The sequence below is a fragment of the Lissotriton helveticus genome, chromosome 5_1, assembly GCF_964261635.1.
Source record: "Lissotriton helveticus chromosome 5_1, aLisHel1.1, whole genome shotgun sequence".
Taxonomy (NCBI): domain Eukaryota; kingdom Metazoa; phylum Chordata; class Amphibia; order Caudata; family Salamandridae; genus Lissotriton; species Lissotriton helveticus.
The window spans coordinates 493,525,664-493,541,174 of record NC_136065.1 but is presented as its reverse complement, the minus strand read 5'-3'; the positions used below and the strand labels follow the sequence as shown (position 1 = coordinate 493,541,174).

Sequence of the window (15,511 nt, the reverse complement as noted above, 5' to 3'; positions counted from 1 at the left end):
TCTGTGTTATTACATAATGTTAAAAGTTATTTTCTACCTATTATTCTAACTCCCTTGATCCTTAGGACTTAGATCACAGGTGACAAGGATTTGGTAAGTCATGGTGTACAGGTATAAGTCCTAAAAGTGAATAAAATTCTGATAGGCGGGAAATTAAGCTGGATTACCGGTTCAAGGTGTGAATGTTTATGGGCCCAGGTGAGTATGGTAAACTGAGCAGGTAATCCCGCGCCATCACACTGTGGTGCAAAGGTGTCTCTGTTGCCCACAGCAGCTGATTTCAGCAAAGGCGCTAGGGAAAGGGGCGGAGCGTCCCATATTTCTGTACATTTGGCGCGCTCCTCCTCACTCCTTTTCACGCAGTGCATCATTTGCGACTTCTGCTCTGTGCTGAGTGAAAAATTGGTAAATCTGCCCGAGTCTCCCCCATAACTCTCCATTTGTTCTCGCACACGCCACTTTATTCTTTGATGCGTCGATCGTATACACTCTACGTCGAGGTATAGGTTCCCTTCACCCCTGTCACCTGCCTCCCACCCTGTCTCTTGCTGCTCTATGTTAATTAGAAGCTCAACGCGTTTGAATCCCTGAGGATCAAGCAATCGACATTTCTAAGTTATTTTAAAAGAATGTACCACCGTTGTTTATTGGCAACACATGAATGGTTCGACGCTAGAAATCAGCACGATAACAATATAAAAATACAAACAACTATTTGTAGTTGGGGGTGTGGAGAGCTGCAGTTTGTACATTCTATATGAGTGTGTTCAAAGATCAGAACACGCCGTGTCCTGAAGTGCGTTTTGGCTCCTTCCGTTACTATGGAAACTGTAAACAATACCATCATGAATAGAGCGTGACACAGGAGAGCTTTGCTAGGCGCGGGCTAGATCGTATGTTCGAGGCGTCGAGAGCGGTGCAGATCTATAGACCACTGTCAGCTATTGAGATCGAAGACACGTTTTCAGGTCACCGGGGCGCTACACAGCTTCGAAATGGCAAGAGCTGTCTGTCCCCAACCCTGTCCCCAACTCTCCCTTCCGGGATGGAGAGTAGAACAGAAGTACTCCAACAAAGTCCTGGTTGGAAACTGGTTGGAAGAAAGACACGAGGTAAGCTCACTGATATGCATTTGCCATTATTAACACAGTCCCCATTTATTGGGGGCACACGCTTCGCACACCACAGCTGCTAGAGTAGTCAACCGTCCCGTTTTCTGTGGGCGTTTGAGTGGCCTGTCCACAATATAACCAAGGATTTTTGGGGGTCTTACCAAGGTATATATTTAAGCGTCGCAGTTATGAACAAATTTGATTTGTATTACAGATATCTTAATTCAAGACTGCAATATGCAAAAATATTAAATTTTACTTAAACTTTCAGAAATGGGGTTACAAACAACTGTTGAAATATGTCTTGCTCAGGGCCCCCAAAAATCTTTATGGTACACTGGAGAGAGAGAGAGAGAGAGTGAGAGAGAGAGGGGTAGAGGTAGGCAGAGAGAGATGGATTGAGAAAGAGAAATATAGAGAATACTGGGAGATATCTAACTTCCTGTGGGGGCCCTAAGAAATTACTCACTTTGCCATGCCTTAAAATGTGTTTTCCTGTCCCGCAACCCACTCTGAGCAGTATAGGACACCAAATGTCCCGCTTTTTGCCACTCGCAAGCATATTACAAGAAATTCTAGTTAGGAAAACTCTAACTGTCCACGTGTGATCTTGAGCAGCTTGGCAGTTTGTCGATTCTGTCTTTCAGTCCTGAATGATATGCAAAAGAGGTGCCTGTTTGTGACTCAGGCCCCGTTCTAGGAATTTTCATCTGAATGGGCCAAGGGTTCCTTCAGGTGGGCCACTGAGGGCACAATTTTTGTCAACTCTGTAGGTAGACTACAAACCCAAGATTTTCCTTATATCGTCTTCCAAACAGGCATACAGTGCATCTAGAGAGTTATTTGAGAGTAAGAGATGATGTCTATACTCAACGGCCCAACTCATAATTTCCAGCAGGCTAGGCTTTAGCACCAGGATTCCAAGCAGAGTGTAATAGTAGTTGAAAGTTAAGGAGGTCCCTGTTACAACACCTAAGCCATGACATTTTGCATTAAGGAAGACTGGCACTGAAAGCTTGACCTGGGTTTGAGCCTGAAGCCGGGCTCTGGTTCAGCTTTAAGTCCTGTTGGAACTTCGAGCCCATCATGAGCCAGGCTTTCATGTACCTTCTGCCTGCCGCCCTCAATCTACCCAGGATGTGGCATTACGGCAAGATCTTCCAAATTTGGAACTGAACAAGCTAGGTTCGAGTTTCGCCGTTTGTTCAACATCTTGTGATTCTGGGTAAATCTCCAGTGCCTAAAAGAAATGAATTTGCCCTTTTGTAATGTAACTGGTGTTCCTGTAAAGCACTTCAATATTTCCAGGCCGAGTTCACACTATATAAAAGCAGCAAAAAACTGCACTAAGTGGTAAAAGCAAAGCATTCACGTAAAAAAGAGAAACAAATAGATAGGCACTTAGTGACTGATTTGTACAAAAGTGAAAAAATAAAACCTGGATAAACTGGAGCTTCCTCACTTAAATTGTGTGAGCTTGGGCAAATATTTTATTTCACCAAAACTCATTTTTCATCCAATTTGCACATGAAAGCACATTCAAGTACACGAATCAGAAAACGAACTATACAAAAACCTATTGTGTTTGATTTAGTAGAATAATGTTGCTCTATAATAAACTGGGCCACCTGGAAAGTCCACATCACAACTGTCTTGCATCTTGGTTCACTAATGGCATTGTTACCAGTGTGCGGACGGGGTAGGAATGACTGTAAGCGCACTTTTATTAAGTACTTCTCAGGGCAGCGCTATATTGTGACATAATGTCAAAGCTTTCATGTGTTAAAGAAATAAAAAAAATAGTATTTTTAAGAGACTGTATAATATTGTACATGATGTTTGTTGCATGGTTCACATAGCAAACATTTTCAGGGCTCAGCTTGTGCATGGGCTCTAAGGGCCAAGCCAGAGCCGTAGCTCGGCTCTCCCTGTTAATTTGTTTTCTTACCCACCTCTACCCCCAAAACTCACCACTCAATTTCAGTTTTAAAGACAGTGGAAAAAACATTTCGACGTTCAGACGTTGAAATTAAGGAAGCACTTGGGTGCCTTCTCCATGGCCTCTTCTGCGGTGACTGGGTGGGCCAAAGTGGGTCCTGCCCAAAGTTGCTTTAGGAGGTGGTCCCTCTAAGGGTGGCCCCTTAAAAAATCTAATACGGAATGTGGACATGTCGTGTTGTAGTATTCTTTATCAGAATGTCTGTATGTTCTTAGAATAAGGGTGCATGCGTGGGGTTCCAGGGAGGGACAGTTGATGAGGGAACGGCGATATGTTGTGATCGTCTTTGCGGTGCTTAGCAGAGTTGCCAATAAAGAACTAATCAATGATCTTGGAGTAAGAGTCATCTCTACAATTTTGGCGACGGAGGATTGGGCAACTCTGCGTGGACCCACGGAGTTTGAGGAGAAGAAATGAAGTGAAGTGAAAAGAAAATACGAGTTTGAGGAGAAAAAGTGAAGTGAAGTGAAAAGAAGATACGAGTTTGAGGAGAAGAAGTGAAATGAAGTGAAAAGAAGAAACAGACGACCATTGAGAAAGGAAGGCGTGATACATGAAGAGATAAACTTTTGAGCGAATGAAGTTAAGAGGTGAGGAGGACGGGACAATTGAAAAGTAATTTGGTACTGATTGAGCGCATATATATTAAGCTAGCGTACAACGTAATAAAAGCGGAATTGAGTGGCAAAGAGAAAAAAGAGAGGAACTGTACCTAAAAGAAACGTGTTGGCGCGTGGAGTGTGATTTAAAAGCAGTCTTAAGTGCCATCGGAGCTGTCTCGTGCGCAGTCTGTGACGGAGGGATGCAAGAGCAGTTGTCACGCGCAAGCGCAAGGACAGCATAGAAGACGTCGCGTGAAGAGGAAGACTACGCGAGATGTGCAGCGTGTGACATCATCGCGCTCGGCAGCCATTTTAGGAGTTTGGGAAGTCGTACATTCATTATACTAGGACGTAAGACTAAGAAAAGCGATTTAACATCGGAAGAAGACTGGTTTCAAGGGGAAACACGTCAAGAATGGATTGAAGCTTGAATTTATATGTGTTGAAGGAGCAAACAACAGACAATAGAAGGATATCTTTGGTAATAAGATAATTTAGGAAGGAAACGAATGTTAAGCGACAAGGAAGCAGTTTAAGAGTTGAGAAATCGTTTTAAAGAATGTAATTGCAACAATTAAGTAAAAAAAAAAAGGCAGAATAAAAGGAAGGGAAAGGAAGAACAAACTAACAAGGAAGGAAAGTTTATTGGAAGTGTAATTTATACTTTCTGAAATGTGTGCGGCACAAACATTTACATTAACGCAACAAAAAAGATTATGGACAATGGGAGATGGAACATTGAATAAAGTGCTAGCGGTAGTAAGAAAGGCTGAAGTATCAGTCAGATGTGCGAAAGCAGCCCTGGAAGAAGAGAAAGGAAAAGATAGAGAAGAAGTGTGTGTTGTGAGGAAAACTATAAGAGCAAGCGGCGTTGGTGCAGAAAGGAAAGATACATTTCATGAAGAGAAGACCGGGAAGAAATATTTTCAAGCAACAAAGAATGAATATAGAAGAGAAAGCACAACTAATTTAGCGTGTTTTAGGTGTGGAAGTTATACACATTTAGCGAACAGTCAAGCATGTAGAGCAAGAGATCAAAAATGTACTGTATGTGGATTAATTGGTCATTATGCAAGAGTTTGTTATAGAAGAGATAAAATTACAAGGATAGAGTATGTGACAAGGGGAGAAGATGAGTTGAGGAAACAAGTTAAAGAAGACGATTCAGATGAAGACGATGACGTATTTATGATAAGAGATTTTATTTTGGATGTAAAGAGTAAAGGGAGGAGTAAACCCCAATGTGAAATTGAAGTGGCGGGGGTAATAGTGATGTTAGTGGCAGATTCAGGATCGCCATATACTATTGTTAATCTGGATATGTGGAAGAGGAAATTTGTAAAGGAGATTGGTGTAGATCTAATGAAAAGTGACATAAATCCAAGAGGATTCACTGGGAAAAGTATTCCAATGGTGGGGTGTAGAGATGTGACATTTGTGTTTAAAAGGAGGGTGGCAGAGGGAAGAATGTATGTTGCGGAAAATGGACCAAGTGTTTTAGGATGGAAAGATCAGGCAAGCTTGGATATAATACTTAATCCGAATGCAAAAGAGCAGGTTATGGTGTTAGGTGAGAATGATGATTTAGTGGAAGAAGTTAAAGATGTTGATTTGACGGGAGAAATTAAAGAAAAGTATAGTGATGTGTTCTCAGGAAAAATGGGCGTGTTTATGGAATTAAAACATAAGATAAAATTAGAGGAGAATGCCGTTCATGTAAATTATAGAGTAAGAAACGAACAGTTTACAGAAAGGAATGAATTGGGGAAGGAATTAATAAAGTTGGAGGCTTCAGGAATGGTAGAGAGGGTTGAGTCATTGGTATGGATGGGTGCGGTTTTAACACAAAATGATGGTGAAGGAAAAGAAGTTGTTTTTGGATTTGCATCAAGGAGTTTGACACCAGCAGAAGGACCTTATTCTGCAACAGCAAGGGAGGCCCTTGGTTGTGTGTGGAAAATGGAATATTTCAGAACAGCAAGACCTTTAAAGATATTGCAAGATTACAATTACGGGATTGAATGTGTTCCTGGTGTACGAAGTGAAGTTGCGAACTATTTGAGTAGATTGCCCTTACCGATCAAAGAAGTACCTAGGAGTGAGTGGAATAGGGATCTAATTGCTATGGAGGAGGAAGGGATCGAGAAGTCAATTGAGTGGCTTCTACATTATGGTAAAGATGGGTTGATGGAGGAAAAAGAGGAGAAAGTTTTTGAAGTTTGGAGTGAAGGGAAAACGAATGCAGATAAAGGAAGGAGCTTTTGGAAAGCGAGAGGTGAGTTGAGTGTGGAATCAGGATTTGTTTACAGAGGAGGGAAAGTCATATCACCTAGAATTTTAAGGGGAAGAATAGTAGGTTTATGTCATGAAGGAGATTTCGGAATTGTTAGGACAAAGAAGAGAGTGAGAAGTTCATTTTGGTGGGCAGGTGTTGATATTGAGTTGGAAAAGGTAGTGAGGGAATGCAGGGAGTGTGCTGATTCAAATAAAAGTTTAACAAAGTTAAGACCATCTTTGTCACCTGGAAGATGTTTTGAAATGGAGTTCATGAGAGTTGACATAGGATGGATGGATAGTACGTCACCGGAAAGAGTTAAGGGGAATGTTGTAAAAGCACTACAATGGTACCAGGGAAGATGGCATGGGGAGGAAGTGTGTTTCCCAGGTGTCTGTATGGTATGTGAGTCGAATAGCTAGTGTAAAATATATAAAACGGAAGGGGAGGATGTTGGGGGAGCTGCAGCTATGTTCTAGGATTGGTTGTGGGAAGACGAAGTGGAAGATGAAGTAAGAACTGGAAGAATGTTCCTCACAGACTTTAGGACAGTATGTTAATTAGTTTAGTTTATTTTCCTTTGTTGTATATAGTATATATATAGTTTTCCTTTGTTCTTTTATTATTGTTAAGGGGGAAGATGTGTCGTGTTGTAGTATTCTTTATCAGAATGTCTGTATGTTCTTAGAATAAGGGTGCATGCGTGGGGTTCCAGGGAGGGACAGTTGATGAGGGAACGGCGATATGTTGTGATCGTCTTTGCGGTGCTTAGCAGAGTTGCCAATAAAGAACTAATCAATGATCTTGGAGTAAGAGTCATCTCTACAGGACACCTGCAGTGACAAGGCCATGATGTGAGAATACAAGGCTGGGGCCCTGGCCTCAAACTATGCCTCTGTATAGCCTGTTTCAAAGTGCTAATGTATTGTCTGATAAATGGACAGAGGCAGAGGGACAGTATGGCTTGCCCAAGATCAAACAGTTTGTTAAAGTAGGAGACACCACACTCCAGCATAGTAGTAGTTGGTCAAAGGCTACAACTTTACCATCATATTATGTTTCGGAGAATAGAATAGGAGACTGGGTATTGTACCACTTCTCTAGGTAACAGCCAGTCCAGTTCTCTAACTGCACACTTACCAGAAGTGTTTAGACTGATTCTGTATACTCTAAACCTTTCCCAAAAAGTAAGTGAAGTGATGGCCAACAGCACACCTAAGTTGGCCAAATCAGGAGACTGGGATGGAAAACCATATATCCTAATTTCCCACTTTGATACTAGCCGATCAGAACACCACTGGTATGCAGCGATTCAGAAAGCAAGGCCAAGAAACTTTCCTTCAACTCTTTCGAAAGAAATGCCAGAATGTTGTGGGCCTGCCCAGATTACAATACAGGCTTTTATTTACTAAGACTTGAATTGCTAGTTACCAAGAATGACATAGCACAGAAAAGATGGAGCGCACAACCTCCCCCCACACTGGCGATATAGCATAGGAGTAACAATTGTGATCAGCAGAGAAAACTGTTTATAACATGTTTGGATGTATGAGGAAATATCAGAGAATGTCGGGTCCATGATATTAGGGAGCAGGCCTCAATGGGCAGGGTTGAGGAAAGTAAACTTGCCCAAATTTCAATTACACATCTTCAACCTAGAGACTTTGATAAGGAGACTGCGGGAGAAGGGAGGAACTTAGATACAGCAAACTTGATTTATTTCATAATACATACCACACCTTGTCTGATTGTATGTATAATACCCGTATTGTTCAAAATACTAATTGTCAGTGACTCATAATTTGAGATGTCATCAGTGATGTCAGGAAGCATGTCACTGATCATGTCATGAGTGATGTGATTTGTGAAGTCATAAGCAATGCATTGTGGGGTTGTAAGTTATGGTAGCTCCGGTAACTATAACTGCTGAATTTCACTGGTTTTGTGTGTGTGAAATCTGAACCTACTTATAACATCCTTGTAACCTTTGGCTTTTTCTGTGATTTGTAAGGTTTTTTTCATTCTATTTCTTAACTCTAACCTGTAACCTTTGAGAGTGGGTGTGTGAGTGGCTCTATAGGTCAGTGAGCGGGTATGTGAGTGGCTATATGGGCCTGTGAGTGGGTTTGTGAGTGGTCCTGTGGGTGTGTGAGTGTCTGTATAGGAGCGTGAGTGGTTGTATGGGTCTGTGAGTAGGTATGTTAGCAGCTGTATGGGTCTGGTACTGGGTGTGTGAGTGGCTGTATGGGTATATGAGTGGCTGTATGGGTATATGAGTGGCTGTGTGAGTGGTTGTATGGGGAAAATGTCTGATATATATATATAACTATTGGTAGATCGATGCACAGCAAAGTTTTTTAGTTTAAACAAAGTTCAAAAAATGTTTTTTGATGATTTTTTGGTGCTCTACCAGGAGGCGTCGAGGGCCCACCGACGTCAAACAAATGATAAGAGGACGTGAGGCTAGAGAGTCTCTAGTCTCATCCCTACGTAGGCACACACATGGTTGTCATTCCTCGGATCAGGAAAAACGACTTTCATTCAATGTTCCTTATAATTCATTTATTTATTCCATGGTTCAATATATAGGTTTTTAGCGGATCAAGTGGAATATCTTCAAAGTTATATTCAACAATTCAGTTCAGGCACTGTCTGTTAAACGTGTCCAATGCATTTCGGGCATTTTAGAATCTGCCCTTCATCAGGGAATTGACACTTCAAACGATGTTTCCTGGATACTTTTAGGCGTCCCGTAACATTAATCACGTCTTGACGGCGTCGATGGCTGCCACGATGCAAAAGACGTGATTAATGTTACGGGACGCCTAAAAGTATCCAGGAAACATCGTTTGAAGTGTCAATTCCCTGATGAAGGGCAGATTCTAAAATGCCCGAAATGCATTGGACACGTTTAACAGACAGTGCCTGAACTGAATTGTTGAATATAACTTTGAAGATATTCCACTTGATCCGCTAAAAACCTATATATTGAACCATGGAATAAATAAATGAATTATAAGGAACATTGAATGAAAGTCGTTTTTCCTGATCCGAGGAATGACAACCATGTGTGTGCCTACGTAGGGATGAGACTAGAGACTCTCTAGCCTCACGTCCTCTTATGATATATATATATACCAGTTAACATGTTCTGCGAAAATACACGCCGTGATGAGGCGAAGGACATGTTCAAAAAACAGAGCATACCTGTTACACAGGTTACACCAGTAGCGGTCCAGCCAGACAGCAAATTACAGGATATTATGATAAAAATGGAAAGGTTGTATGAACGCGAAGTGAGGAAATGGTGGGAGGCCACCAGCCTACAGAGCCATATCGAGGACAAACGTGTTCCAAGAGGATTGCGAGTACATACCGTACCCTCGTACGAGAACCCGGACCCCCAGCTGTTAACAGACTGGGCAGAGTTAACAGCTCAGTATTGTGAAGGAACTCTGAAAGTTTTAGTCCAATGTGGAGAAGTGTGGCACACTGGTTAGAGGAGGCAGACCCTGAAGCAGAGGTCAGACCCGGGACCAGGGTTCAATTCCCGACGCGGCAGGGTCTTGAGCCCAAATATCCACGGATTCGATAATTCTCGTTTCGGTGCCTACTCAAATCATGGGTTCACACTCTGCAGCTCTGGGCATTAGCCTGCTTAATCTCCACTACGGCCCCCCCGCGGCGGGATGCCTGGCTTTCACCTTGGGGGAAGCCAGGACGGGTTCCCAAGGCAAGCGCCGAGATGCCTACGGGTAATCGAGCGCTATATAAGAACGCATAATAATAATAATAATAATAATAATATGCCTGGAGTGATAGAGAGAAAGCTCTGGCAGAGCTAGCCACTCTGGAGAAAGATTTGGGCAAGTGTGGAAAAGTAAATTTTGCCATGTTCTGTGTCCCTACGCCTCATCCATCATATGTTATGTGTGCATGAACAATATGCATATGTTACTCCCCATGTCTGATCAAGACGCAATTATAGTTGTGTCCACCTCTAATATGTCATTTTCCAGTCCTCGTGAATACTACGAATATTAGGCCTATGTAAAGCTACGTTGCCACGTTCCCCAGTGTGCACGTTATTTCATTATAAAGTCCCCGTTCCTAGGCCTCAACAGGGCCTGGACATCAGATTCAGCTCCTGTCTCCTGAAGCCTCGCTAAGGAGCGATACAGCCCCCACCTGTATCCTCGACCTTTCACTTACTTCCTGCCTCGCAGTGCCCGGTGCAGCTTGGCTCTGCCTCTGAGTCTGCCAAGAGTGTGTTATAGTTCCAGTTATCAGTTCAGTCCTCCTTCTCTGCATTCCTACGCTACTGAACTGCATCAATAGTTTCCGTCATTGTCTAGCCTATACGACTCCACGTTAGAGAAATACTGTATTTAAATGGTCATTTAGTATTCTTCATCACGCACTACATGTAGAATAATGCATGGTCCAGTCTTAGAATCAAGTTAGCCTTTCCCCTCATGACTTCTAGTTTATATCAACATGTTCCCTAAACATCAGATACTAGATAGGGTTTAGGTACATGTCGCTCCGACCCTCCAGACTTTAGTCTCTGCTCCTAGCACAGAGTTCATAGCCCCCAGCTTCTCCTAGTAATACGTCATTGCCAGTTTACGCGCACCATTAGGTTAGAGGTCCCGGCTCCTTAGGTAGCCCCCTCCAATGTTTCCGCCCCATTCATGACATATTCTGTTACGTCTGCACCACATGTCTATGTATACGCCCAGTTACACCTACTTTTACTGTTATCTTTCGCGACTGCTACGCGTCACGCCTTCTGCTCCACCTACTGCTACGCCTACTGCAATGTAATGCTATGTGTTTGCGTTATGTATATAAGTTCATGTATTGTTATTAAAAGTTAGCGCGCTCATCCCAGACCCGGCCCCAGCAGCTGCTGGGTCATCCTATGCAGGTTGTCCTGATCCTGTCCTTATGCTGTAATAAACCTGCAGAAACTCCTACTACCTCGAATCTTGACTCTTATTTATTGAGCTATCTGTTATGATTTATGCCTAGTCAAAAATAGGGTATTATTTATTTATTTACCACATAATGGCGCCCGAATAGGGACTTGCCCTTTCCCCACGCGTCGGTGAAGCCACGCCGACCCCCTGACCCTCTGCAGTCGTGACGGAACCATACCGTGCACTGGCAGATATTTCTGCTCCAAGTATCCCTCAGGCCCACGGAGGAGACGGAGGAGGCGGTCCAGCATCCAAACGAGACGGTGGAGGAACGCGGCGAGTCCCGACCAGAGCCCAAGCCGAGAGTCCAAGGTCCGAGGTATCCGGAGGCCCACCCGTAACTGAAGTCCGAAGTCCGTCCGTCGTCGTAGCAGTCCAGTCCAGTCCAAGGCCTTCCGTTCCGTGCTGCCCGGTGAGTACCATTGCTGGGGTAGTATCTAGACAGGACCAATCTAAATTGACTCCTGGTCCGTGGGTTGGTGGTGCCCAGACTCACAAACGAAGTGTTCACCTAGGTGGATACGGGTCTTGATGCGTCCCTTTATGGGACCGGTATGTTCCGTACTGTTACAGCAGTGCATCCAGTAACTCTAGTCTGTTCCGTTCTCGAGAAAATTCTTGTATTTCTGTTCTCAGTATTCCAGGTAATATTCTGTTCGAACTGTTATTTATAATGTTTTTCATGTATTTTAATGTCGTGGTATGAATGAGAAAATAAGTATCGTGTTTATTGTGTATCGTATTGTGTCTAGATTACAGTTCAGTCATGCCTATATTTTCCAAGTTACGTCAGTTAAAAACTAGAAAGGGTCTGCTGGAAGCAGCAGTTCCTGTCCCGCCGAGGGACAGTCCAGGTCATTTTATGTATCAGAAACATGGCATAAGCGCCATATTGTATCTAGATTTATGGGTAGAGTATACCAAACAGTTAGAAGAAAAGTATAGATGGCCTGTATCGGGTACATGGGATGCCGAATGTATCATGCGAGTAGAGGAAGCATTATGGAAAAAGAAAGCCAGACAGTCACAGAAAGATGCCATCGAGTTATGGCGCAAGGAAGCTCATAGAAGAACCGAAAAGGAAGTCAGAAAGTCAGAGTTAAGTAGAGAATTCCAGGAACGAGCCCAAGAAAGAGAATTAATCGAGATAGGTGAACAAGTCAAAGCCGAACAGTCAGACAGACAGGGGCATGCCCTTATTAGGGGTATGTATCCTCTCCTTGCCGAAGGTTTGCCAAAAGCGACCCCAGAGGCATCCAGTAATTTCCCGCCACCATTAGTTCCGACCAAGCTACGTCATAAACCAACCGCAGCTGATATTTTTATTTCGTCCTATTTGGATGACGCCGTCCCTGAATATGCAAATCCTGTTCGCGCTCCGCCAGTCCCTGTAAATCAGGCACTTCCCGCTCTTCCAGACACCGGAGTACCTGCTACGGTACCCCCGGTCCAGCCAGCATTTCAACTTCCCGCTCCGCCACGAAGAATGTCCGTCGATGATTCTAGTTTAGGGGCCGCAGGAGGAGGTCCTCCTCAAACCCCGCCGCCACACAAGCGTTTAACGTTAGCCGAATTACATGCACAAGCATCACAGCGTACGCCTAGGCATCAGTCTGTTGCAGAAATAAGAAAATCCCTTGCCGAATGTTGCTATGATCCAGTCCCAGGCGAGGATAATATGGTTTTATATTCGTTCCGCGTAAGAAAGGTGGCCGAGTATCTAGTCACCTTACCGAATATGAAAGAAGATCTAGACAGAATATATCGTTTCATCCGTACAGGGGATGATCCAGAAAGTATTAGCGAGACTATGTCTCAAAGGAAAGCCGAGATCCAGCTCATGATATTAAAGTTCCTGATCAATTGTCTAATAAGAGAACAAGACTACCCGTCTAAAGATTCCGCCGAAATGAGAATCCTGACAAGGTGGAGTGATAATATAGCCGAGGGTAAGCACAAGACCGTCGGTGCTATGGAGAGTATGTACAAGAAAATCCGTAAAGAGATAATAAAGATACACGAACAGCGTAAAGCAGCACAAGTAAGCGAGAAAGAAAGTATCTCTGATCCCGAAGAAGAAGAGGACGAGAATCCCGCCAGAATAGCGTATGTAGGAAAATCTAGATTTCCAGATCGCCATTTACGCCTAGAACACAAGTCTATTTTTCATCATTCAGCACCAGAACAAGGTTCTCTAGAACAAGTATTCCAAGCTACCGATCATATTCTGAAATCACGAATCGGTTATAGTGAGTTAAGTACCATGCATGAACAAGAACTAGCCCGATCAGCCGTCCGATGGATTACTGATTCTACCACTTTTCCAGACGAAATAGTGGCACAAATGTTTCTGAAACTGCCCCCAGCCGAGCAGCGACTGGTGGGTATGTATATGATTCAGCACCTCATTACTCTGTATGAGGGTCAACACTCTGATCCAGGTCCGTTACATGATGTTCTGAACGAGTTACTCCAGTACAAATGGAAAGGTCTAGGTACCGATTTAATTAGTGTCATTCTAGAACAGCGTCACAAATATAGAACGTTTCTGAACCCGCATTTTGTTCATGTCTCACCCCCAGAAAGTAAACCGTTTTACATAGACAGACAGAATCCGTTACGAGAAGTCCACCCAGTCAGAGGGACGGGTGGCGAAATGCAACGAGTGTTTGTATACACTCCAATATCAAAGATGGAACTTCTTGAAATGAAGAAATTAATTCCCTGTCATGACAAAGATCCAGCAGGGTTCCATCGAGAATTAAAAGACATGCTCCGTATGGGAGAATACACTTACCCAGATATCATTAAAATGTTAAAAGTTCTGCTACCCGCAGGGGTGTATGAAAAGCTAAAGGAAAAAGAATGGGAGGTGGGAGAGAAAAAGATCGATTGGGCAGCTCTAGAAGCTGAAGACAAGGCACGAGTACCAGGTACCGGTCTTGGAGATAAATGTAAAGAATTACCAGAATTATTAATTCAAGTTTTACCCAGATTATTAACAACGAGAAAAGAAGACTGGGATGCAATCTCAGCCTGTAAACAGAAACAAGACGAAGATATTAGTGATTTTTATTCTAGGTTTGAAAAATGTTTCAGTATCAACAGTGGTCTCAAGACAAGTAGTGAGTCATACCCTCACCTTTTCGTTACTAAATTAGTCGAGAATTCAAGTCCACAAATTAAAAATCGAGTTTTGAAAGTTGAAAGCACTTGGCAAGCTAATACTCCGTCCCAGATGCTCCAGATGCTCCAGTATCACCAGAATAGAATCAGGGAAGAGCAAGAACACGAAAGAAAACGTATGAAAGACACGAAAATGAAAGTGCTAGTTGCACAATCTGTTCCTCAAGACAGTCAGAAGAGGGGTCCGAATCAAGCCAGTCATCCTGCAGCTCCCGTTAAAGGGACTTGCAATTATTGTAAACAGCCAGGTCATTTTATAAACGAGTGTGCAGTTCTGAAACATAACATAGCTACTGGTAAAACAAAAGAAAGACCACGTCCGCCTAGACAAGAACAAGTTTCACAGACTCCTCAGTCACAGAATGCACAACAGACAGTTACAGTACCGCAGCCTATCGCTGCAACACAGCATGTTACATCGCAGATGTACCAGTATGCACAGTCTGAGTATCCAGAGTACCAGCAGTATTCATGAAACAGCCTAGAGAGGGAGGTAGGCTTGCCTCTCATCGAGATACCTGTAGATCAAGAAGGTCCCTATGTTCACAGTCAAGTATTAGGGAAAGACAGAAAGTTTTTGATCGATACAGGGGCAAGTAGGACCACAATTAGTCATGCCGAAGTTCCAGGGGCTCCGCTCTCAGGCTCAAGAAATGTTTCCCTTGGATTTTCAGGAAAACCCATTATAAATGAGATCTCAAAGCCAGTTACTCTAGAAGTAGGTCCATTGTCCCGCACTACTGATCTGTTACTTACTAAGTCATGTCCAGAAAATCTATTAGGCATTAAGACACTGAAAGAGTTAGGTGCCGTCATATGCTGTTCCCCAGAGGGAATACGATTGTTCCTACGTGACTTTAAGGGTCACTATGTATTACGAGATTTTGATTCAAGATTGTCTAATGTTCCACAACATTTATGGGCGCAAGGTCCAACTGATGTAGGTTACATGCAAATCACACCCTATCGTGTGACTCTCAAGCCAGGTGTAGTGTTACCCCGAATCAGACAGTACAGACTGCCACCCGAGGCTGTAGCAGCCTTATCCAAAATTATTGACGAGCTCATCGCTCAAGGAGTAGTTGTAGAACCTGACTCCAATGTATGTAATTCTCCGATCATTCCAGTCATGAAACGTACTGATCCAAATGCACCCCCAGTATATCGATTAGTGATTGATTTACGAGAGCTTAATAAATGTATTATTCCGCAGTACCCAGTTGTCCCAGACATCTCTTCCCTATTGACAGCCATTGATTCCGAAGCCACGTTCTTCACTGTCATAGACCTCAAGAATGCATTTTTTAGTGTTCCAATTCATCCAGACAGCCAGTTTCTTTTCGGATTTTGTTTAA

At 43.2% G+C, this 15,511-nt stretch overlaps 1 protein-coding gene across 1 annotated transcript in view; it reads left to right on the top strand.

The window, feature by feature from the left end:
• The first annotated feature begins 909 nt into the window (after window positions 1-909).
• The window catches only part of CFAP107 (cilia and flagella associated protein 107), a 250,428-nt gene continuing 235,826 nt past the window's right edge, over window positions 910-15,511 (top strand). The window contains exon 1 of the mRNA XM_078642813.1: window positions 910-1,112. Within this exon, the coding sequence (XP_078498939.1) occupies window positions 996-1,112 (117 nt within the window). The 5' untranslated portion in view covers window positions 910-995. The remainder of the gene's footprint in view (window positions 1,113-15,511) is intronic.